The sequence below is a fragment of the Ceratotherium simum genome, chromosome 3 (assembly GCF_057802395.1).
Source record: "Ceratotherium simum simum isolate JZ-2026a chromosome 3, ASM5780239v1, whole genome shotgun sequence".
NCBI lineage: Eukaryota > Metazoa > Chordata > Mammalia > Perissodactyla > Rhinocerotidae > Ceratotherium > Ceratotherium simum.
In genome coordinates this window covers 45,310,812-45,337,467 of record NC_141902.1, presented here as the reverse complement: position 1 = coordinate 45,337,467, position 26,656 = coordinate 45,310,812, and the positions used below count along the sequence as shown (strand labels likewise).

At 36.2% G+C, this 26,656-nt stretch overlaps 2 protein-coding genes and 1 non-coding gene across 4 annotated transcripts in view; 2 read left to right on the top strand and 1 right to left on the bottom strand.

Moving 5' to 3' along the window:
- FGF7 (fibroblast growth factor 7) overlaps window positions 1-1,936 on the bottom strand; it is a 63,095-nt gene extending 61,159 nt beyond the window's left edge. Inside the window, exon 1 of the mRNA XM_004421560.3 lies at window positions 1,567-1,936. Coding sequence (XP_004421617.1) covers window positions 1,567-1,852 — 286 coding nt within the window. The 5' untranslated portion in view covers window positions 1,853-1,936. The remainder of the gene's footprint in view (window positions 1-1,566) is intronic.
- The window catches only part of FAM227B (family with sequence similarity 227 member B), a 206,498-nt gene that overhangs the window by 130,133 nt on the left and 49,709 nt on the right, over window positions 1-26,656 (top strand). The gene's annotated exons all lie outside the window — the stretch shown is intronic.
- On the top strand, window positions 12,371-12,534 carry LOC147917550 (U1 spliceosomal RNA). Its single transcript, XR_015551795.1, has one exon. It is a non-coding gene; the product is annotated as a U1 spliceosomal RNA (small nuclear RNA).

Below are 26,656 nucleotides of genomic sequence, written 5' to 3'. Positions count from 1 at the left end.
TTAGAGATCATCTGTACATATCCCACATCTTACAGATGAAAAAAATGAGAATCAGAAAAAGTAAGAAATTGTTCCAATGTCTTTCACAGGCAGGGATTGGACCTATGTGTCATAACTTCTACCTGGGCTCTGTCTCTCCTCCAGGTTCCATTATCCGTGATAAATCTCAATAACTTTTAAGTAAATTGATTATAAGCCAAATTCTGTTGCTCACACAGAAGTGGCTATCCACAAAACTTTCCTCCAAATAGTTATTTCCTTAGCTAATCTTTAATATAATCAGAACAATATTCTAGGACTAACATGATAAATTTATTAATAACAGTAATAATAAAACCATAACTGTTGACATTCCATTAAAATGGCCTTAACATTCTATATCAATTATAGTTAAAAAGAAGATCCTCTCATTTTCATATTCGAGACATAATTTCCCAAATTCCCATTTATTGGTTTATTAGTTAAGAAGCCTAAAAGCCATTTATTAAACAAGCAACAAAAGTTTTAAGTATTCACTGCAAGCCTGACTCTGTGCTAGGCAAATATTTATACCATCATCCCCATGCATTCTTTTTCGGTTGACTTTAGCACACATAGTATTATAAGATAATATAACAATAACGTTGTTCAAGTGCTAGTGATACAAACAAAATTTATTTTCACTCAGGAATTTTAAATTCTTGATGTATATGCTGAGGTATACATTTTACCCCATTAAATTTAATATTATTGACATTGGTTATTAATCATAACAGCTAAATGATGAATCCAATCCTGATATTTCAACATGAAAAGAATAACTGATTCTTGGTGAAAATGTAAGGCTCACTAATTGAAAATCATGGAATTAACATCTCTTCCAACTCACTTTTATTTCCTCCACATTTACATTTCTCTTAAGGTAACATAGAACTATGGTATAGAAGATTTAGATAAAGAAAATGATAGGAGGAACCCATTTTTCTGCCTCGGTAAATAATTAAGGAATCTAATACAAGCTCATTATGACATGAACAGATGAGGATACCACAGATTCTCTTCTGTTTTATAACTATACACAATTGCACAAGTCACTGAATGCATTTTTGAGCACAGATTACATATTTTACATCACAGAAATATTCTGTCAAAGGAAATCAAGTTATTTTTAAAAAATAAATTCTCTGTTCCTTAAACTAATAAGTAGTTTTTGGTGAGCATTCACTGAGTACTCTATTAGAGTTCCTAATGAATTTTGCTAGGAGACAGTAAATCACATTTCACTGTGAATAATATCATTTACATTTTGCTTAACTTATGAGCATTTTGAGCTTAGGACAATGAGGATATATTTTCAAATTGGCTTGGGTTATCAGCTCCAACTATAATATTAGTAGATTTGCCCTGTTCCAGGAGATGTTTTTAGGAACATAGGTCAACTATCCCAATTTAGGGACATTAGAAGATGACATTCAACTTTTTTTTTCCAAGAAAGAAGGAAACTGAGAAACCATGTCACTTGAAAATTGATGCTTTCACAGACTGTTAAGGTTTTAAGCAGTGCTATAAATAAAAGGCAGTACTTACTGAAGTTGTTCTTCATCTCTTGGGTCCCTTTGACTTTGCCTCGTTTATCAATCCTCAGATACCACTGCGTTCGACAGAAGAGTCTTCTCACTCTTATATCCCCTCCTTCCATGTAATCATAACTTCTTGTGTGTCTCTCGGGGCTGGAACAGTTCGCATTTGTAGCCATTTGCTCTGGAGTCATGTCATTGCAAGCTAAAGAGATAGTGCCCACTAGACAGATAATGTGAAAGCATGATCTGTAGAGCAAAGTTGGCAGGATCCATGTCAGTATCCATTTGCGCATTATAGTGTAGTGCTCCGGGTGTTCATGAATAACATAATGAAAATTAAATCTTGAGTTGATTGTTGCTCCTAGGTCATTGACCTCTTCCTATCTGTGAATTGTAGATTGATTTAAGAAAGAGTAGTTTCTCTTTCCAAATTGTTAGCCTTATCCATTTAGTTCCTGATAACAATACAGGATTCCTCCTTAAGTAACTCGCTGTTGGTATGTCCTTATAAAAACAGGTTGTAATAAGCTCACTTGCTGTGATGCTCTTTGCTACTTGACTTCTGTTTGCAGTGAGAGGTTAAGAATGGGGAGGGGAGGAGAGAGGAAGATGAAAAATTTCATGTATGAATTTCAGTGGGTAAATAGTATTATAACATTCAGTTTATACCATGAAGGTACGTTTAAAACAGCTTTCACGGAGGATGTTGACATCTTTACCACTCTATATGTAGATTTATAAAAGTAATGCATTAGTAGAGACAAATCAGAAAATGATTGTACCATTCATTCCAGTTGCTATTTGGTAAGAAACATCCTGCAATTCGAGCTATTGTTTTAAATTAAGTTCTAAAATTACTGTTAAGAAATCATAAATGCTTTCCCTAGGTTTCTTTATTTTATACTTTTACATTTGTGGTTAATCAATTATTTTTTCCTGGACTGCCCGGATTTCTCAAGTTAAATGTCAGGATTGCTCTGGAGAACTTCAACCTTATCTTTATGTAAGTTCTATAGCATAATTACTATAGATAACTACATGGCTCAAAAATCTGGTAACTTTACTTTCCCCTCAGTTCTAAAACCAGAGAAAGAAAAACTACTAGAAAACATTCAGCATTGTTTTTAAAAACAGATAACAGTAACTTACTTGTTCTGTTGATTAACAGCTGGATACACAAGAATTCCATGTCTGTTGTCTGCCTTGTGCAACTTGAGCTCTCTACTGTAGCTACAAACTATTTCTTAGCTGAGAAATTCTCCAGCAGAATCATAATTGTTTCCATAAATCAACAGGCAAGAGGATTTTCTCTGTGTGTGTGAGCGCGTGTGTGCTTGTGTGTGTGTGTGGAGCCTTTTATTCAGGGCTTCTAGATAAATACCTTTGCTGACCTCATTGGAAGCAATTAAAACTTAACCAGTGAGCTGTTAGTTGAATACAACAGCAAGAATAAAGGAGGCTCGTACAGTATTCATTCGATGGTCATGAGAGGGAGCTATGAACATGGTTTATGCTTAAATCTCAAATGGATACCTACTTTGTAGAAACAGATCTCTGATTCTGAAGCAGTTAGAAGGGGAAAGGAAATTTTTTAGACCATCTTTACAGCATAACAGTTGTGTATAAGTTGAAAAATATTCCTTTGAACATATATAAAAGGGATTTTTTAATTGTTAGAACATCTTTTCCATAGCTTTATGATGCATGCATTTCTACTGTTACTGCTTTGTGCTCAGAAGGTTAGAATAAAACTAATAATAGGTATTAACTCACTTCTTAGTGTCCTAAAGCACTGTATAGCTGAGTTAAGGGTATGTCTCTTCATAAAGAGATATTGTATCATTGTATATGAGTATAATTCTTACGTCTTATATTTCTAGACTGAAAGTGAAAAGACCTAGGTTCTTACGACTTTGGGCAAGTCACTTGACGTGCCTGAGTCTTAGCTGCTACATTTGTAAAATTAGTGCATTAGTCTAGATGATTCTAAGATGCCTTGTAGTTTTAAAATTCTGTGATTTTTGACTTATACTAACTACTAATATAAGGAAGAGGATACATACTTTTAAAAATTATTATTCTTAAAAATTAAAAGTAAAGAAAATGGTTTTACATTGGTTATCAATGTTTGACTCTTGCCTCATAGAACATTAGCACAATGAATAAATGTTAATTCATGGATGGAATTATAAGAGATATAGCTAATGTAAATAAGAGAGAGCTATTTTACTTTCCAACTTGAATTATTCTCTCCTTTACCTCCTGTTCTAGTATGTATATAGAGGTATTCTAGTGTTTTATTAGATATTTGTTGTAGAATAATTGAATTATTAATCTAAATCAATATTTAGGAATATATATTAAAATTCTCTTTCCCATGTTAATACCCCCAAAACGCGCGTGTGCCGCGCGCGCACACACACACACACACACACACACACACACACAGAGCACTTGAAATACGCTACTTTACCACCAGGTGGTGCATGTAGACCAAATAGGAAAGGAAATTGTCCCTTCAGTTGGATTATAGTTTATGTGATTTCCCTTTGTGTCTATGCTTTTGGGGAACAGAATCAAGAGCATAGAATAGTTTAAGTGTACCCAGTTACTCTTTAGGCACCAGATATTGAAATTTCTAAGTTTATTAGAGCAGAGGAAGGTGGGCCCTTCTATAGTTGCATCTATTGAAAGCTAGATGGCTGTAAAATAGTCTATGAGATATTTCTCTAAAAGGAGGGAGAGGAGAAGGAAACAAAGTATGATGCTACTGTGTTCTGAATCATACTCTCATTAGTTCCGTAGGCAACAATAATGAGGAGGGTCAGAATTCCTAGGACTTGGATATTCCTTCTAAAGAAATGAAAATTAACAGTCAGTTCATATATAAAGATATTCAAGAGCTACTAAATGCATCTGTTCCACACTGACCCTACAGATTTTAAACCAAGAAATCAACAGATTTGAAGTCAAAATTTACTAATTATGTGCTCAAGACTTAAATAAAAGAAATATACAGTTGTTGATAAAGAGTGCTTAGTGCCTCCTTAAAATCTGCTATATAGGGTTAATTGCAAAACTGGAAACTAAGTATGAACTTGTGATCTATGCACTGTAAGTTCATTAGATGCCATTGTACTCTGTGATTTGAAAATATGATCCCAGTAATATTAATGAATAGATTGTTCTCAACAAGGGAACTATATTTAAATCCTTTGATTATCAGTTTCCTTAATGGAGAATAATTAATTCAAGATGGGCCCACAACCTGTTTCACTAGGACCACAGCTGTAATGAAGAACTTCACTTATGCTCTTGTTATACTTACACTTCAAGAGGGATTCTCCTGGAACCGGGAGTAACTTAGATATCTCTAGATGGGGTAACCCTCAGGGTTCTTTTAAGTTCTTTAGTGGTAATAACATTGACAAGTATTTATTGCTCTTGTGATAGGCTAAGCACAAAAATACTTTGAAGAAGTGTCTCTTTTGTTGTTTCCAGATTTAGTTAACTTCATTTTTAATTGGGAATACCTTCATCTCTTGAGCTTTAAATCTATAAAACAAAGGATTCTTGCATCTATTCCTAAAAATTGACTTTTTAAAAAAATGTCCTTAGAAAGTAAAGATTAGCACCTGGGATTCTTCAAAAAGAAACAATGCCTAATAGTTGTCTTGTTTGATTTGGGGATAGAATATATGAAAAGAATACAGAGACTCTATTTCAGTTAATATCATGAAAACATAGGCAGTTGTTAAAGTAATGATTAATCACCTAGTTTTGCTTAAGCAACCTCCATTATATCGCTATTTCATGAAGAGGTAAATGATAGAAAATAACTTTGTTTAATGAATTTTCCATTTCAATAATTAATTTTAAACCTATGCCACATTTGTATGTATAGTTTAATCAATAGAAGGGAACATCATTAAATATTTTTATTACTTTACTTTCTTACATCTTATCCTGCTCCCCTTCCTCCTAGTTCCCAACTTTTCCCCAAAATATAGGTAATCATTGTTATTAGTTTCTTGTGTATCTTTCCAGAGTTTCCTGTGCATATACCGGCAAATTGAATACACACACACACACATATATATATACATTTTTTACTTTTCCTCTTGTTATACAAAAGGTAGCATACCATGCACAATGTTCTGCATGTTGCACTTTTAACTTAATAAAAATAGAAAATCTTTCTATCTCAGTATTTAGGAAATTTCCTCAGTTTTTTTTACAGCTGCATAGTACTTCATTGAATGGATATATCACAGTGTATTTGACTAGCCTCCTATTGATGAAGATTTAATTGTTTTCCAGTCTTTTTCTATTACCAAAAAAAAAAATGCTGCAATAAATAAAGTTATAAATGTGTCATTTTTACTGTGCAAATATATCTGTAGGATCCATTTCCAGAATTTATCTGGGTCAAATGGTATATATATTTATTATTTAGATAGATATTGCCAACTTACCCTCCACAGAAGTTGTACTAGTTTTACAATCCCACTAGCAGTGCATAGGAGTGCCCATTTGTTCAATATAGTGTATTGCCAAATTCTAGGGTTTTGCTCATCTGACAGGTGAAAATGGCATTTCATTTTGGTTATCTCTTGCATTTCTCATCTTATGAGAGAAAGTAACCATTATAGACAAGTGCCATAAAGAAAAGGTACATGGTGCTCTGAATGTCTACAATAGGTGGCAGTGGGGAAAGCGTCCCTGCAATAAAGCCAGTAGAGCTCCAATTTGAAGGGTGAGTGGGAGTTAATCAGGTGAAGAGTTACCGGCAAATGTACAAAGACTCTGTGTTGAAAAAGAGCATGTTCTTTTCAACAACGAAACACCATTGTGGCTCTAGTAAAGAGAATGAGAGGGACTATGGTATGTGAAGAGGCTGGAGAGGCAGGCAGGGTCCTGGTGGACTATTTCAAGGAGTTTTATCTTTATGCTAAGAGCAATAGGAAGCCATTATGGTATGTTAAGCCGAAGAGTGACATGATCAGAATTATGCTCCCTCCCTCTATTCTGACGCAAACTTACTTAATTCCTGTTCACAGAATGTTTATGAAATACTCACTTGTGTTCATTTTTACTATTTTTTCTGTTCTTCGTATTTTCAAAAAGATAGCCAAACTTTGTAACTGGAAAGGAAAGATGGAGGAGAAAAAAGTCATATACACTTCCTGACTTCGGTAAAGCTGAAATCCTTTTCAAAGGGTTGTGTTAGAAGCCCTGAAAAGAGGGGAAGCATAAAAGTGCCTTTGAGAAGCAGCCCAGGGGAGCTGAGAGTCTGCAAACTGGGGAGCAAAGAAAAAAGTCTATTTGGGGAGCCAAGCTCCTATATTTCTGGTAACACCACAGCACACAGCAGAAGCAGCAAAGCTCCAGAGAGTTAAGAGCTGCCTCCTATGTCTAAAAAGATGGGCCCATAAGCAACCCTCATAAAGATTTCCTATGTTTTAAAAGAAATCTGGAAGAGCAGGGAGCCTAGACCTGAAGGAACTGTGTGAGTAGAGTCAGTGAATACCCAGAAGCAACCAGGGGAGACAAATGACTCAACAACCAGAGGCCCTTGGCTTGGCCCTGAATAAAACCCTTGAACCCTATCCCATCTTGAAACAGCGAGGGAAATCCAAGAATAATTGAGGTTAAGTTTTCCACCAACTGGGGGCGTGAAATTCTCCAAGTTGAAGGTAGGTTGATTTATAAACATAAATTTATATGTTATTCCTTGCATATTTGAGATTGTGGTCCAAGATATATTTCCACTATATTTCCACAGCTATCGTCACACTATGGATTTATCTTCCTCTTTTCTTCTGTCATTCCCATTCAGTAAATTTAGGCTCAACTTTGGATCATGCCATACAACCAATATTACTTACTTCCTTGATTCATCCACTTAACAAATATTTATCAAATAGCTACTTGGTGCCAGATGTTGTCCTAGACTTTTGAAGATATAATGGTGAATATTGTGAAAGTGATCTCTGCCCTTACAGAGTATGCATTCCAGTGAGAGAACAAACATAAACATGTCAAACTGTGGTGGGAGTAGGGGTGGGGGCGGATATTAGGATACAAAGAAGGTGTCCAAGGAGATAAGGGGTAGATGGGTAATGGGTAGAGGGAAAGGCCTATCTGAGGTAAATTTTAAGCTTCCTGGAACAGGAATGACCTTGGTGTGTTCCAAGAACTGAAAGAAGGCCAATGTGAATGAAGTACATGAGTAGTGGGGAGACTAGTGAGAGATAAATGAAACTGAAAAAAGTAGGCAGGGCCAGATTATAATGAACTTTGAAGATTGTGGTAATAGGAGGCTGGGTTTATTGTAAGTGTGATAGGAATCTGGAGTGCAGGTGTGTCTACTTCAAACCTGATAGACCTGGTCGAAGAGAGTAGTTTAAACTCTGGAGTAAAATTCCAAAAGTAATTGAGCAAGCCTGGGGGCCCTATAAATCCTCAGTTATGTAAACTTTGTGCTTACTCTTTGCATAATGCCCTAACATTTTAAAACTAACTGTATATAAGATACAAAGTCTGAGTCATAGCTCAAAAGTGTGGTGTGCCTGTGACTCAACTGTATAAATATCTCAGTTTACAAATGTAACTTGACTCTTTGTGTCTCTGAGTCTATAAAAATTTGATTTAATTTTATATTTATAAAATCTTCCCTGAAATGCTGATCTAAGATTCAAGTTCTTCAAATTATATTATTAATTTACTGAATTACTGTTCAACTTTAGACCTGGAGCAAGTTCTTTATAGTTACTAGTTTGTTTTTTTTTTAATCTGGAAATTTCTATATAATGAAGTTATACTACATAACTCACTCTTGATGGCTTTGACTCTCCTTAAATTAAAGCTTAACTTTAGCAAAGAATCAACTTCTTGATTCAGTGCTATATACTAGTGCCAAGGGCCACTCCAACAGTTGAAAAGTGTTATAATGGGTATGGAGAGACTTTGCTTCACCTCTAGGAGAACATCATGAAGAACAACAAAGACCCTGTGCAATTAGGGTTATTACATTCTTTGCTTTAAATTGTCATTCTTTGGTTCCATATTCATTGTCTACATAGCAAGGCAGCAAAATGAGGGGTAAAACTAGCAATGGCAATTTTTGAAAACATCTTTCATGGATGTCAATGTGTTAATAACAAAATTGGTTTAATTTTTAATTCATTAGCTTTAAAACCATGATTTTTCAGCACCAGATGAACTTTTCAAAAGTGGGAGAAGGAGGCAAAATAAAGATAATCATAATAGTAAAGAAGGAGAAGAAGTTATGGAGCTGAACATCTTTAATATAAAAATACATCCACAAAAAGCGAAGTAACCGGTAAAATACAGACTCATGTAACACTGGTGGCTAACAAGATAACTCATGCATAAGAGAAAGGAGGGTTATACTTCTCCTTAGGCTTCTCTTCAAACTAAACATTTTTGCTATCTTTAGATATTAATCATATTTTTCCCTCGATGGTATTTAATATTAACTCAGTCATAGTGAGCCCTCCTTATTTCTGTAATCAACTCCAAAAATTAGCAATTCTACTACCACAACTTCTTCCACACTTGTTTCTTCCTATCAATTATCACCTTCACATCCTGAGTCAAGAAATTGTTATCTCTCATGTCAACTCTATTCCTAACCCATCTCCTCAAATGTCCTCTCTCCAACCTCCAATCCATTTTATGTGTTGCTATCAGGTTAAATCTTCCTAAAGCACAGTTGCAATCATGTTATTTTTCTGCTTAAAAGTCCTCAGTAACACCCCTATTTTTCCTGAATAAAATTCTAATTACTTCGAGGGGCCGGCCCAGTAGCGCAAGCGGTTAAGTGTTCACGTTCCGCTGCGGCGGCCCATGGTTCACAGGTTCGGATCCCGGGTGCGCACCGACACACTGCTTGTCAAGCCATGCTGAGGTGGCGTCCCATATAAAGTGGAGAAAGATAGGCACAGATGTTAGCCCAGGGCCAGTCTTCCTCAGCAAAAAGAGGAGGATTGGCAGATGTTAGCACAGGGCTGATCTTCCTCACAAAAAAAAAAAAATTCTAATTACTTCAAATCAACACTTACTATGTATTTGGGAGTATGCAATATGATAGAGATATATTGTTCAATAAGATAAACAAGGTCCCTGACCTTATGGAGCTTAAATTATGGAGGAGGGGACAGGTAATAAACACAGAAACAGAATTCTGGTAATATTGCAGGGGGAGATAAATAGGTACTATGGTAGCAAATAACAGAAGGGAGAGGAGTGGTTGGAATCTGATCACAAAAGTCCTGTCTGAGGAGGTGACAGTTAAGCTGAAATCTGAAGTATAAGAAATCAGAAGTGGAAGTAGTGCATTCCAGGAACAGGTAACAGGGAAAACAAAAGTTCTGAGGTGAAAATGAGCTTGGTGTGTTCTAGAAACTAAAAGATGACAGTATAACTGGAGCATAGTGAACAATAGGAAAGTTAGGTGATATGAGACCAATGTGTGTAGGGTCTTGATACCAACAGTAGAGACTTTGGATTTGATCCTAAATATAATGGGTTATAATCAGTGAGTAATGTGATCATTCTGAAAACTTTATGGAGAATGATTTGGAGGATGGCAAAAGTTGAAGTAAGGAGGCAAGGTAGGGGGCTTTGGCTTTAATCCAGGTTGGAGATGATGATACCTTAGACTAGGATGTGGCGAAAAGATGGAAAGAAGTTGACAGATAAATGTTGGAGACAAAGCTTGATGATAGATTCAATGTGAGATACAAGGAAGAGTCACATTAAATTCCAGATGTCTAACATTTGTAATAGGATAAATAGTGGTGTCATTTGCGGAGCTAAGAAAGGCTGGGAGAGAATCAGCATTGGAGGTGAAAATCAGGCAGTTGGAAAGTTTAGGTGAGAGGAACGCTATCACCCAAAACCCTACTCACTCTGGATCAGAGGGATCTGGACCTCTTACTCCCTTGACATGAGAACCAGTAAGCATCTTTCAAATCAAGAGGTGATGAGAAGTAAGAGGTAGAAACTTCCAGTTATAAAATTAATAAGTCATGGGGATGTATGTACACCATAGGGAATATAGTCAATAATATTATAATAACTTTGTATGGTGACAGATGATAACTACACTTATTGAGGTGATCATTTCATAATGTATATAAATATCAAATCACCGTGATGTACACCTGAAACTAATAGAATATTGTATGTCAGTTATGCTTCAGAAAAAAAAAAGTGTGGAAGTAGAAACAGAATCTCTTTTTAAGAACCTCAGGTACAAAAGGAAAGCTTTTCTCATGGCAGTAGTAAGTATGTACTTCAACAAAAATGTTAAGGGCCATCCTTCCTTATTTTTCTAATTAAGAATGTGTCTGACAACTGGAATATCATAGGCTCCAGTAATATAACACATGAAGTTATCAGAAGTCAAGCTATATTGCGGGACCTTATTGTAAAATCCTAAAACAGTTTTATTCTTTGATTTCAGCCATAAATGGGTTTCAAAGTTGTCAAAATATAGGTTAATTTACAGTGTTTGGTCAACTCTTGTAACACTGAAGAAGAACTTTCATTTCCTTTCCGTTCCTTCCTTTCTTCCTTTTTTCCTTCCTTCCTCGCTCCCTCCCTCCCTCCCTTCCTTCCTTTCTCTCTTGAGGAAGATTCACCCTGAGCTAACATCTGTTGCCAATCTTCCTCCTCTTTTTTTTTGCGAGCCACTGCCACAGCATGGCCACTAACGGTAGTGTGGTTCTGCACCCGGGAACTGAATCTGGGCAACCAAACTGGAGTGCGCCGAACTTGAACCACTAGGCCATTGGGGCTGGCCCAGACAGAACTTTCTTAACAACAATGTTAGCATTTTAAAAAGAAATCAGTACTTAGTACCCTCTCTGGTTATTTTATCTAAAAGAAAATTGCTTCTATATTCCATGTTCCCTTCTATAGAAGGAAATGTGCTACAGGAGGGATGTTGTAGTATAGAGTAGTTCATATCAGCATATACTACCACAGTAGATTACTCAACAAGTAGTTCGTATCAGCGTATACTACCACAGTAGATCCTCAAGAGAATATGTCAAAAACTAAAATTTTGTCTATCTAATGCCAAGAAAAATTGATTAATTTGGAAAAAAAAATACAATCATATCTGTCATTTGATAGTCATTCGGCCCTAAGAATGACAAAACAAGACTGACTTATTTATTTCTAATAGGATTTTTTGGCTGCACATAATTATAGTTTTGATTCCCTAGTCTAAGTAGCTTGAAAGTTGGAAGCATTGTATCATGAGTTTAGAAAGTTACTGAATTAGTAAAAATTCAAAATTATAGTATATTTTAAAAGAAATAGTGTTTATTAATGCCAACTACTATATGTGTAATAAATCAAACTGTCATTTGGCTTAATTGAGTCAACAAAAAAATATGGAAATAGCTTATCAGCTTATCTGCAAATGTGGATATGGAAGTACTGAAAGATGTTTGAAAATAGTTTTCTTTCTTAAATATTTTTAAATCTCCCATGACAACTGGTTCATCCTATTAATTTGCACTATCTTAGAAATATCCGCATAGCAAAAAGATAAATTACAATCCAAATTTGATTTGAATGGTAACAAGTTCCGAATTAAGGAACTTCAAATAAATGAAATTTTACTGTGTTTTAAATTATTCTAAGATAGGATGGTTTATTAAGATAACATTCATTTTATTATTTTTGCCTTGGATAAATAAAATTAAAGAGGGTAATTCTAGTTCTTAGTACAACTAAAGGGGTGATTAAAGATTAATTCAAAAATGGTAATGATTCTTACCTGGTGGGGGAGATACCATGATCATGAAGGGGGTTTTCCCAGGGCGAGGCTTATCCATTGCAGTCCAGATGTGCTGACCCCTGCAATTTCCCCAAATGTGGGAAACTTGACTGCATAATTTGTGGTAGTGGGGGACTGTGTTTGTGCTTTTCTCTGAAAAAAAAAAATAGTAATTAAATTATTTATAATGTGCTCCTCCCTTCCCTTGATTGCCTTCTTCATGCCTTTCATTCCATTTTATTCCACTCAGCATGTTGACATATTGTGGTAATAAATATACTTTATTTCTAATATAATCAAATATAAAACCAAGAAGCAGACTCAAAAGCATCAACAACATTATTGTTCTTTTTATCCCTCAAAAAAGAGGGAAGAGAAGGGATGAGAAATATAAAATTTCTAGATTATTTTACCACACCCAAAACATGTCATATTTTAAATTTAAAAGGGGATTTTTTTTTTTTTTCTTTCAACGATGGTCCTCATCTCATTAGTACTTAATTTATTCCTTTCAGACTGAGAGACCATCTTGTCCCTGTTTTTTACTTTCTTGGTTCACAGGTAAAATTAAATTATGCTATTTCCTTCGGGATACCAAATATTTACAAAGATTTATAAATTCCTTTGTTCTGTTTTGAATTCTGAAACTGTTTCTTATCCTATTCATCCTCCTTCCCTTTCTCTTCCCATTTTTCTCCTCCACTGTTTCTTTGTTCTTTCTCTTCCTCTCTTCCTCTCTCTCTTCCCCTCTCTTTCTCACAAACATACACACACACACACACACACACACTCACACCACATACTTTTTCTATCATACTCATGCTTCAAGTTTCTAGAAACATCCTTAGGTCATTCTTCTATTAATTTTCTACTTGTTTATCATTTTTTTCAATCTAGTCTTGAAAAATACATCTGGTTTCTATTCTAATCAGTATCCTTCTGAGAATAACTTCATATTATAGAAGACAAACAATTCTCAAATAATAACCCCTAATGATGCAACCTCTGGTAATTTAAACTTTTATCCAATAATTTTTAAAGAGCTATTCATGTAGTCTAACTTGGCAGGCTTTTTTTTGTTTTTAAGATAAAGTTTATGGAGGTGGGGTTTGTATGGGTAATCATTTAAAGCAAGTTAATATTTGGAAACCTATTTTTTTTAATGAGAAATCTTGGAAACTTAACATGGAAAATGATTCACTCTTCTCATTAGCGATTCATTTTTGAGAGTTCACAAGTTAAATGACACATACGAAGTGCTATGGGAGTAAGAAGATAGCAAAGCCTTTATACTGAAAAAAGAAGACAAAAAAAATTGGAAATAGAAAATAAATATTAAGTGAGAAATTACTGAATACTACTTACAAAAGCTATGTGCAATGTGAGAAGGTATGGTGTTAGAAGTAATATGGAGCAACTGGCCTGTGAAGAGCTTCCAGCATTCAGATGTTGTATTTGCAGTCAAACATATCTGGATTTGAATTATTGTTCTTCTTAATAATTGTGTGATGTAGGCCAGTTACTTAACTTCTTCGAGTCCGTCATACGTAAAAAGGATATTAATAATACCTACCTACCTTATAGATTGTTGTAAGAATAAATTGAGAGCTCCTGCTGGCACGTGGCTCATAGGAGGAGCTCAATAATGGGTAGTCCATCTCCCTTTGAAGAAGCCTAAAGGGCTAGAGACTGGATGCAAAAATACATAGGGTGTTTTAGAGGCTCTGAAGTAAGTTTTGAAAGAGGAAGATAATTAGATAACTCTAGTGGCAGCATTATAGGTGAGACTGAGCAGGAATCTCCTAAGGGCGGGTAAGCCTAAAAGAAAACAAGAGCAAAGGGATGTTTAGAGTCTGAATGAGCCTAATAAACAGAAAAGCAGAGATGAATATACTAAGAAAGAGACTAAACTGCTGACATATATCTCTATTTTATTTATCAAATACTTACAGAGCACTACATGCCAGGCAATTTTCTAAGCATTTTATAAAATTAAATAATGTATTCTAATAAAGTTGGTACTATCTTCACCTCATTTTGCAAATGATGAAACTAGTCCTAAGTATGATTTGCCAGAACAGAAAGAGAAGTAGAACGAAACTTGAGATAACTTCAGACCTCCACAGCAGACACTGCAGGAAAGTTAAAGAAGAGATGAGGAAAAGAATGATGACAATAATAATTATGTGGCAGGCACTATTTTAAATTTTATATATATCTCATTTCATTATAAATCTCACTTAATAAGAGGTAGTAATGTAATAAAAGAGTATTTGTTGTTAGTGCCATAGAGTCAATTCCGACTCCTAGTGACCCTGTGTGCAGGAGAACCCTCTGTCTGCTCTTTTTTCTCCATCCTCTCACCTTCCGGTCTATATCAGACAATGATCCAAGGCTATTTCATAGGGTTTTCGTGGCCAATTTTTTCAGAAGTGGGTGGCCAGGTCCTTCTTCCTAGTCTGTCTTAGTCTGGAAGCTCTGCAGAAACCTGTCCACCATGGGTGGCCGGCATTTGAAATACCGGTAGTGGGCTGGCCCCCTGGCTTAGCAGTTAAGTGCGCGCGCTCCGCTGCTGGCGGCCCGGATTCGGATCCCGGGCGTGCACCGATGCACCGCTTATCCGGCCATGCTGAGGCCACGTCCCACATACAGCAACTAGAAGGATGTGCAACTATGACATACAACTATCTACTGGGGCTTTGGAGAAACAAAAAAAAAAAGGAGGAGGATTGGCAATAGATGTTAGCTCAGAGCCGGTCTTCCTCAGCAAAAAGAGGAGGATTAGCATGGGTGTTAGCTCAGGGCTGATCTTACTCACAAAAAAATAAATAAATAAATCAAACTGTTAAAAAAAAAAGAAAAAGAAATACCGGTGGCATAGCTTTCAGCATCACAGCAACATACAGCCGCCGCAGTATGACAACCAACAGATGGGTGGTGGTGTTCCCTGACCAGGAAACAACCCAGGCCACAGTGGTGAAAGCCCCGAATCTTAACCACTAGACCACCAGGGCTGGCTAATAAAATACTATAGGTATTATTTTATCCTCATTTTCCAGATGAGGAAACAATGCACAAAAGAGTTTAAATAACTTTCCCAAGATAATAAAGTTTGTAATAAATTGGGATATTTAATCTGGAGCCTGAGCTCTTAATCACTATTGCCTTCAATATAGGGTTTATTTTCATAATGGGTTGGGGTGTCCCTAATCTGCCTCACTTCTTCAGATATGCAGCACCTTAGAGGGAAGTGTGCCAGTTGACATAGCTGGTTCACATGCAGGAAATACACAGAAAGCCCTCCAGTTCTGGAGAGAAACTTGCTGAGAGAAAACACCTACCCGGCTCCAGAGGAAATTCATGCTAGTCACCTATAATATTAAACCTAGTCCTGAATTCATGTATATGAACCAGGGATGACAAACACTTGGAGAAAACATGAAAGAGAAGGATCAAGGTGAAGGCACCCAAAAACTGACCCTTGAGGAAAAGATAATCCAGGAAATATAAAATATTTATTTCAAATTCTAACTAGAATTTTTATACTCATTTATTTAACAGATACTCACTGAGCACCTACTCTGTATCAGACTCTCCTTTGTGTACTAAATGCTGTGGTAATCAAACACCTCCTCCCATCCAAAAAAAACACATGATACCTGCCCCATAGAGCTTATTTGAAATTATGTTGCATCATTAAAAAAGCACAATCTAACAAGAAAATGGAACAGAAAAAAAAAATAGTTCTTAGAAATTATGATGGCTGAGTAAATAACTTAGCAGAATAGTTAAAGACTGAATATGGCTAAAGAACAAATAAATGATTTGGAATATCATAGCATTCAAAAGTAGAAAAAAAATACAGAGAGGCAGAAAATAGAGAAATGTTAAACAATATGGAAGATGAATTCAGATAGTCCATTCTTCACTGCAAAAGGAGGTCCAGAAGAGAATATGAAGGAAAAGAGAGAGCAAAGAATGCTTCACCAAGTTGAATAAGAATTAAAGTCTTCAGACTGAAATGACCCACCAAGGGCCAAGCAGAGTGAATAAACCCCCACATCTTGGTGAAACCTCTGAACTCAAACAATTAAGAGAAAATTCTGAAAGTTTCAAAAAATAAAAGTTACATAAATTGGGAGCCAGCCCAGTGGCATAATGGTTAAGTTCACGTGCTCTACTTCAGTGGCCAGGGTTCGCAGGTTTGGATCCTGGACGTGAACCTACACACCGCTCATCAAGCCTTGCTGTGGCAGTGTCCCATATATAAAGCAGAGGAAGACTGGCACATATGTTAGCTCAGCGACAATCTTCCTCAAGCAAAAAAGAGGAAGATTGTCAACAGATGTTAGCTCAGGGCCAATCTTCCTCACACACACACAAAAAAAGTTACACACATTGCTTATAAAGGGACTAGAATCAGGTTGGCATCAGATATATCATTAGGCAGCACGTGGTGCTGGAAGAAAGTGCAGAAATACCTACAAATGTCGGAGTGAAATGATATTAAACCAAAATATGTACATACCAATCAAAATATCATTCACGTGCAAGTTTAAATAAAAATATCTTCACACAAACAAGAACTTCAAATGTCTACCAGCTGTACACCCTCTCTGAAAGAGTTACTGCAGCAAAATAAAAAGTATTTCCAAGAGGAAAATGTGGGGTACAAAAAAACAATGATGCGATACTACTCAACAATGAGAATAAGAAACCAATTACTGATGTGTACGACACATGCATGAATCTCAAATCGTTATGCTAAGTGATAGAAGTCAGACCCAAAAGGCTGCAGACTGTATGGTTCCATTTATATGACATTCTGGAAAAGGCAAAAACTATAGGTACAGAAAACAAATCAACAGTTACCAGGGACTGCAGTAGGGGGAAAGGTTGACTACAATGGGGCACAAGAGGATTATTTGGGTAATGGAACTGTTCTATATCTTGATTGTGGTAGTGGTTACACAACCACATACTTTTGTTGAAATTCATAGGACTGTACACCAAAAAGGGTGAAAAATAGAATATATAAATTGTACCTCATAAATAAATAAAGGCATGCATACATACATACAAAAATTAGTGCTAGTGAGGGGGAAAAACAATGGAGACTAAAAAGACTAGTTAAATGTATATTTAACTCTCAATGTTAAAAAATTTAAAAACAATTTTGAACTAAGATTTCAAAGGCTTATAACATTGGAGGTGGTGGGAGATAGAAGTTTAGGAAGAAGAAAAATAAGCTTCCTGAGACTATTCCTTTATTTGGGGGAGAATAGAGATATCAATATATTCTACATGTTAATAAAAATATGCTAAATATTTTTAGATTAACCCCTAAAAGAAGGATTCATAACTTCCAAAGCAGATGAAGAAAACAGTAATAGAAAACAATTTAATAAGAAAGTAAAATAGAAATGACTGAAAAGTTTGGTTGAAAGAGGAAAAAAAACTAAAATGAGATGGCAAAAATAATTTCAAACACATTAGTTGTAGTAAATAAGAATGTGTTAAATTTTCATATTAAAAGACAAAGCCTTTTATTTTTTTTTCTTCTTTTGTTACCCTTACCTGAAGAGACATATCCAAAAAGATATTGCTAAGACCGATGTCAAAGAGCATGCTACATATGTTTTCTTCTAGGAGTTTTATGGTTTCAGGTCTTACCCTCAAGTCTTTAATCCAGTTTGAGTTAATTTTTATGTGTAGTGGAAGGTAGTAGTCCAGTTTCATTCTTGTGCATTTGGCTGTCCAGTTTTCCCATCATTTATTAAAGAGACTTTCCTTTCTCCATTGTGTATTCTTGGCTCCTTTGTTGAAAATTAGCTGTCCATAAATGTGTGGATTTATTTCTGGGCTCTCAATTCTGATCCATTGATCTCTCTCTCTGTTTTTCTGCCAGTACTGTGCTATTTTGATTACCATAGCTTTGCAGTATGGAAATAAGACTTTTGGTGGGGAATACAATGTAGTCTATACAGAAGTCGAAATATGATGTACACATGAATTTTATATAATGTTATAAGCCAATGTTAACTCAATAAAAAAAGACAGACTCTAAGAAATGATTAAAATTAAATATACATGTACACAAATAAAAATGCAGCTATATGCTATTTGCAAAGACAGACCTAAGATTACATGAGACAATATGAGCATCTTGCTAGATACAAAAAAATATATAATATTTGACATGATTTAATATTCATTCTTAATCAAAAATGAAATAAATTTTGTTTGGTAAGATTTATAGGAAAACTTCATTAATTTGGTGTAGGGCAACACAGCAAACCTGCAGAACATCATACTTAATGGTGATACACTAAAAAGAGAGTCACTGCTCAATTTGACTTTGTTACTGCAGGTTTTAGTTAATATGATAAGAGAACATTTTGGACTAGCCCCAGTGGCCTAGCAGTTAAGTTCAGCATGCTCCACTTTGGTGGCCTGGGTTCGGTTCCCAGGTGTGGACCTACACCACTCTGTTAGCAGCCATGCTATGCTGGTGGCCCACATACTAAAAAATAGAGGAAGATTGGCATGGATTTTAGCTCAGGGCAAATCTTCCTCAGCTAAAAAAAAAAAAAGAGAGAGAAAATTTATAACACCTGTAGGGCTAAAGATGTCAGCTAATTTCAATCTAATAATTGCTCCTACCAAGATTCTCTTTGCCTATTACATGTCTTTGTATTTCAATAATTTCATAAGTACATTGTTCTAAACAGTTTTATTCCTAACTTCTTGTTTAAATGTGTTAAATTCTCTGTTGAAAAACTAATGGTATTCCCTATAGATCAGCTTGCCTTCCATCAGCCAGCAACTATATCTTAGTTGAAGGGCTGCCAGAACTCACTTTGCCTACACATGGAGAGCCAGAATTAATACCGCTGAGGGAAATTCCTTAACCAATGACTGATGATAGAAAGTTAATAAATGCCACAACTTCCCCCCACCCCCATCCTTGGCTGGGATAATTCTGAGGCATGTGTTTTGCACTTTTTTCCAGAGTTTCCCCAGGGGATTATGATCCAGTCCCCTGCTGTGGTAGCTAGCTTGATACTGCCTCTTTCGTTGGCTACCTTTCTTTCCCTGTATCACTTTTTCCCTCTCCAACCCATATTCCTTGCTCTTCCCAATAACCTGTTGGCACCAGAATCCCTGGCACAGAGTCTGCTTCTGGGGAACATGAACTATGTGTAGGCATAAATAGTAATAATTACAGATATTTAAATGCATTTTATTTGCTTCATTTTTTAATGCTAGCAGAGTCTGCAACTTATTTTCAAAATGATTTAACCGAAGAAATACAGAGAAAGGAAATATGGGAAAATGTTGAAATTTGATGGATCTAAATAGAGGCATGGGAGTATTCCACTGTGATAGTTTTACAATGTTTCCTAAATTTCAATTTTTTCAAGATAAAAAGTTGGAGAACATGCTGGATGACTTCTGGTTTGAAGATGGCAGCATAAAGTTGGCATTTCCCCCTTCTCTTCATGGAAGTCATCCAAAAGCAACAAGGAAAGAACAAAGCACCAATTCCATTGAAACTCTTCTTTCAATGGTGAAATTGGGAGATAAACAAAACTTAATACCACAAAACAGGTAGAAGGAGTTCCCAAAACAATAAAAAATAAGGAGGGAAAGGGAAAGGAACAGGAAAAAAAAATGGCAGATGAAGAACATTCTCCAGAAAAATGATACTGTGCAGTAGAAGAAAATTTTAACTAAATATTTGACCACACATTTTAAACTTGATGTACTTCCATGAATGAAAAGCACAAAGCATTAAGCAAAAACCCAATGAAGAGTCAGACTGAAAACATGTGGGGGAAAAAACCCATCAACAGACGTGAAGGTAAAATTAGAAGAAACCCAAGAGAGAATAAGACACCAATGAAAAGATAGTAAGAATAGAAGAAAAGAGGAAAATGAGAAAAATGGAAATCAAAAGTTTTAAATGTTAGGGAAATATAATGGATATGAAAATAGGCAAAGAAATCCTACAAAATTAAAACCCCCAAAGAATCAAAACCAAAATAATAGAAACAAATATTTTAAAATATAATTTTATTTTTAAATATAATTTTTAAACATAGTTCTCAGAATGGAACTTCTCCAGACTCTCTCTTTTATTTGTAGAGAGTCTAATGTGCAAAGAGGCTTGATAGGAATGTCTATTTCAGCTTGCACTATAAGAAGGATTGTCTTCTGTTTTTAAATAAGGCTACTAGAGTGGTACATCAGGGGAATGCTGTAAAGGATTCGACAAAATGTGTCATGATATTATACACAAACAGAGAAATAAGGACTGGATTAATTATGGATTTGTAACAATTTAGTGACAATATCCAAAGTTTGCTATTTAACATATCAGCGTTAACCTGGAGACAGTTCTCTAGTGGCATACCACAGGTCTATGTCCCTGGTACTGTTGCGTTCTGTATATTTATTATTTTAATAAGGATATGGATTGTATGTGTAGGGGAGGAAGAAATAGTCCTCTGTCCTCTAGGTTCTTCTGGCTGGTCTAAGAATTAAATTGACATGAAACAAAATAACAGGAGAAAATCAAACAAATTTAATAACATGTATACATGGGAGAAACCCAGGAAAACTGAGTAACTTGCCAAAATGGCAGAAGCCACTACCTTAAATACCATCTTTAGCTAAGGACAAAGGAGGATGTTGGGGGTAGTGATTTGGGACTTCAAAGGAGAGACAGGCAATTCACCTGGAGATGGGAAAGCAGATGTTTGGTAAACACGTTTGCCACACCTTGCAAAGACAATGGGACATGCGGAGGACTTTGATCAAATGGGCCTTGCTAGGTTCCTCCCTGTCTACCACACCTGGTTCATATAATACTATAGTTCTCTATGGTATTAGCTCCTTCCTGAAACAGGCCTTCCATCTTAAATTCTTTTAGGCAGTTAGGGAGAAGATCAAAGTTTCTTCTTGTGTCTTTTGTTCTTAAAAATAATCAAGCCAAAGAGAAACATTTTGGGGTGGCAAATTCTGATCCTCCACATATGTGAAACAGATTAACCATCAGCATGAAGCTGGAAGATATAGCTAACACAATAGAAAACAGACTCAGGAACCAAGAGGATCTCAATAATCACCCGCCTCAGACAAGCTGAAATGCAAATGTAAAGGAGTAAATGTGAAGCATGGCAGGTGGATGCAAAGGTCCAGCTATAAAGATAAAATTTGGAAGAGATATGGCTGCATAGTGCACATTTTTTAAAGATCCAATTCATTACTTGCAAGCACAGTATGAATCAGTGTAATTTGATTGCCAAATAGCTAATGAAATCTTAGGCTGTGTTTTAACAAGAACAGCATGTCTAGGACAGAAGAAGTAACCACTCATTGTGTTTGTTGGAAAACACATGGAACATTGTGTTTAAATAAGGACAAAAATAGTAAATGGACTATAAACCAAGTTATCATAATAATGACTAACTCTCTGTGGAGATAAAGGCCTGGTAGTTGAGTTCGGCGTGCTCCACTTTGGCGGCCCAGGTTTGGTTCCTGGGCACAGACCTACACCACTCATCTGTCAGTGGCCATGCTGTGGTGGCGACCCACATACACAAAGAGGAAGATTGGCAACAGATGTTACCTCAGGGTGAATCTTCCTCAGCAAAAAAGCAAAAAGAAAACAGTTTATTAAGCATTTTCATCAATACACTAAAGCTTTGTTGTATGTTTTAAGATTGATAGAATGGTTACCCCTGTTTTCAAATAAAGACTCTAAGAGGCGAAGTTGTCAATTTCTCATGATTAATAAGTAATGGTATTGCAACTTGGGATATAAGTGTAATATAAAAAATTCAAATATACTAAATGCTCTATTCTTTTTTTTTTCTTGTTTTGGTGTGGAAGATTGGCCCTGAGCTAACATCTGTGCCAATCTTCCTGTATTTTTTATATGTGGGTCACCGCCACAGTATGGCTTGATGAGTGGTGTCGGTCCATGCCTGGGATCCGAACCCAGGCCGCCAAAGCGGAGCATGCTGAACTTAACCACTATGCCACTGGGCCAGCCCCTTGAATGTTCTGTTCTTTTACTTTGTGTCTCAAAATGTCAGTATTTCACTTTCATGTTTAAAGGATATTTTTGTAGGGCACGTATTTGTATGTTGCTAGTTTTATTTTTGTTTTTGTTTTGTTTTTGTCATTTGTCATTTAGTTTCCATTGTTTCTATTAAAAAATGTTATCATTCCTCCTTTGAAGGTAATACATCTTTTTTCTCTGGTTGTATTTAAGATTTTCTCCTGCATCTTTAGTTTTTAGCAGTCTGAATATGATGTGCTTAAGTATGGTTTTCTTTGAATTTATACTACTTGGAATTTGTTTAATTTTTTAAAATCCATGAGTTGATCTCTTCATCAGTTTGGGGAACTTCTCCATCATTATCTCTTCAAATGTTGTTCTGCCCCAATCTCTCTCTTCTCTCCTTCAAGACATCCAAACCCCATGACTCTCATACCCCATGTCTCTTATACTGTTTTGTTCTTTCCATTCGGTGTGTGTGTGTGTGCGTGTGTATGTGTTTCAGTTTGGATATTTTCTTTGGACCTCCTTCAAGTCCATTAATCCTGTCTTCTGTTAAACACGTTCAATGAGTTTTTAATTTCAGACATTGTATTTATCAGTTCTGGAATGTATATTTTATTCTTTTTTTTTTTTTTTTTGCTGAGGAAGATGCACCCTGAGCTAACATCCGCTGCCAATCTTCCTCTTTTTTTTGTTATTGTGAAATTTTTGTTGTACATTATTGTTTATCAGTCACCATATAAGTGCATCCCTCCACCCCTTGTGCCCACCCCCCACCCCCCTAGCCCCTGGTAACCAACAGACAGTTTATCTGTGTGTGTGTTGGTTTATCTTCCACATATAAGTGAAATCATGCCCTACTTGTCTTTCTCTTTCTGGCTTATTTTACTTAACATAATACCCTCCAGGTCCATCCATGTTGTTGCAAATGGGAGAATTTTGTCTTTCTTTATGGCTGAGTAGTATTCCATGATATATATATACCACATCTTCTTTATCCATTCATCAGTCAAGGGACACTTGGGTTGCTTCCATGTCTTGGCTGTAGTGAATAATGCTGCAATGAACATAGGGGTGCATAAGCCTCTTTGGATTGTGGATTTCAGGTTCGTTGGGTGGATAGCTGGATCATAAGGTATTTCTATTTTTAATTTTTGAGTCTTCCTCTTTTTTTTTTGTATGTGAGCCGCTACCACAGCATGTCCGCTGACAGGCAAGTGGTGTAGGTCCACACCTAGGAACCGAATCCAGCCCGCCAAAGCAGAGGGCCCTGAACTTAACCACTAGGCCACCAGGGGTGGCCCTATTTTATTCTTTTTTACAGATCTTAACTATTGGTGAAATTTTCCATTTTTCATCCATTTTGTTCATCTTTTAATTTCTTGAACAGATTTATAATATTATTTTAAAGCCCTTTGTCTTCTAACTCCAATATATGGATCATCTGTGTGTCTGTTTCTATCATGCCTTTTGCTTGTCTTGCAATATTTATTGTACACTAAGCATTGTGTACAAAAAAAAAACTGTAGGGCCGGCCCCGTGGCTCAGCGGTTAAGTGCATGCGCTCCACTGCTGGCGGCCCGGGTTCGGATCCCGGGCGTGCACCAACGCACCGCTTCTCCGGCCATGCTGAGGCCGCGTCCCACATACAGCAACTAGAAGGATGTGCAGCTATGACAGACAACTATCTACTGGGGCTTTGGGGGAAAAATAAATAAATAAAATCTGTAGGTTTCTTTAAAAAAAAACTGTAGAGCTTGTAGATGGTGTTATTTTCCACCAGAGATGGTTCTCCCTTTCCTCTTTTAGGATGAGAGACTAAAAGTCATGATTTAATCAGTGATTGAGCTGGATCACAACTGGATTACAGTTTCAGTCAGATTAGCCCACCTCTGGTTCTTCCCTTTTCTTTGGGCACGGGCTTTGAGGGCTTGTAATTAAGAACTTAAGAAGTCTCTGTATGTTCAACCATGAAATACTGAGAGACCTTTAATTCTGTCCTTTGAATGTTTTGAACTTATAACCTCTGTAGGGGAGGAGGGAGAATGCCCCCCCCCCACCCTTTCCCTTAAGGTTCTTATGGCTTGTCAAATAATTAAAAAGGCGTGTTAGCAGGAGAAAATAAAAGAAAATTTAATAACATGTATACATGGGAGAAACTCAGGAAAAACTGAAAAACTCAGCCATCTGGCCGAGGTTGTTATCTTAAATAGCATCTTCAGGTAAAGACAAAGGAGGATGTTGGGGGTAGTGGTTTGGGACTTCAAAGGGGAGGAAGGCAAGTCACATGGAGATGGAAAAGCAGTTTGTTAGACAACTGTTTACTGGGCCACCTATAGAGAATGTGGCCCAAGAGACAGAATTTCAATAATGTGGGCTTGTTGGTGCCTTTCTTATCACACCTATTTTATATTATGCTATAGTTATCTCATGGTATTAGCACCTTCCTGGAATAGGCTTTCCATCTTAAATTCTTTTAGGCAATTTGGGGGAAGCCCAAATGTTCTTCCTGAGTCTTCTGAGCCTTTATTGTCTTCAGCTCGAAATAATCTGCGTACCAGAGTGGCGCATCTTGGGGCAGCCGTGAACCCCATCATCTCCGATAATACACATCTTCAAAACCTGACATATTGTCCTCAGGGGAAGATCAACCAGGTATTTGTAAGACTTTGTCTCCTAGTCACTGTTTAAGAACTGTAAGAGATTTCATGCAGCCTTTTAGAAGTTTCTGGCCCAGCCCAGCCCCAGACTTCTGTACCTCCACAGAACTCAGCATATATCTCTTGGTGAAAATTAGCTGCTATGTATGTGGGGCTTGTCTAGACTTTACACCAGCCTCCATGACTGTCTAAAGCTCTGATGGTCCATCTCTTCTCTAGTAGAGTACTTCTGCCTATGCCAAGCCTGATCCTCAACAGTACCCAAAATCAGTAAATGCTTTCAAGGGATGAAAATAACTGGAGATTGTTAGCTCACAAAGGAAGAACTCTTCCTTCTCTGAAATTTTAATTTGTCTTGTTTTCATTGTTTCCAATGTTCTCAAAAACAGTATTTTTGTAATTTACCCAGTTTTTTCTAGTTATTGAAGTGGGAACATTGGTCTATAAAACCTACTACATCCTACTCAGAGCAAAAGTCTCAAGTAGATTTTTTAAATTATCTTTATTCTTCTTACAAAAATATATATATAAAAAGAAATACCCAAAACAAAACCTCCTAGAAAAGTTAAAAATGAAACAATGGAAAAAGATAATACCATGTAAATATTCACCAAAAGAAAGCTGGTGTAGTAATATCCATATCAAACAAATTAAAATTAAAAGAATAAAGCATTAAATGGATAGAGAGACTACCTACTGATAAACAGTCCGACAGAAGGCATAATAAGTGTGAATATGCATGCAAAAAAAACATTGCCTAGAAATATATAAAGCAAAATGTTCAGACTCTCAAGGATTAACTGACAAACCCATAATTTTTCATTTAAATTCCATAACATTTTAATCTTCCTCTCTTGGATAATAATATCTAAATTTGACAAAAATAATTAGTAAAGAACATATATCAGGAAAACATTAGTGAGTCTGACGTGTGTGTGTGTCTGTGTGTGTGTGAGATACTGCATTCAACAAATGAAGACTATATATTTCTTTCAAGTGCAGGTACACGTGGAATGTTTTTAAAAATTTTCCACATACTAATTCATAATAGAGATCTTATTACCTTTTCACTGTCCCTAAACCCACTGATGTCCTCTCTTCCCTTCTTACCTAATCAAATACGATGGTCAATAGTTACAGTTATTCCTTTGTATTCAGCTTCAACTGCTTTTCCTATTTTCCCCTTAACAGTTGCTTGGCAAAGCCACAAACCTAATTAAAGATAGTTCTCCACCTTTCCCACATCTGAAAGTGTGCAGCTAAATAAACATAGAGAAAAGGTACAACCATGCTGACTAGTCTCATTTTTAATTCATAACTACATAACTCATATAGGCCTTCATTCTGTCAGGCAATTACACTGTATTCCTTATTCCTTTATTTCTCCCACTCACAAAGGCAACTATTTCCACTTTTTTGTCTTCAAATCTCCAGCACCACTTCCCCTATACTCCATCTCAGAAAGTGATTTTGCTTCCTGCCTCAATGAGAAAATTAAAGCAGTGAGAACTTCCAGAAACTCCCACCACTACATCTACCCACTTAC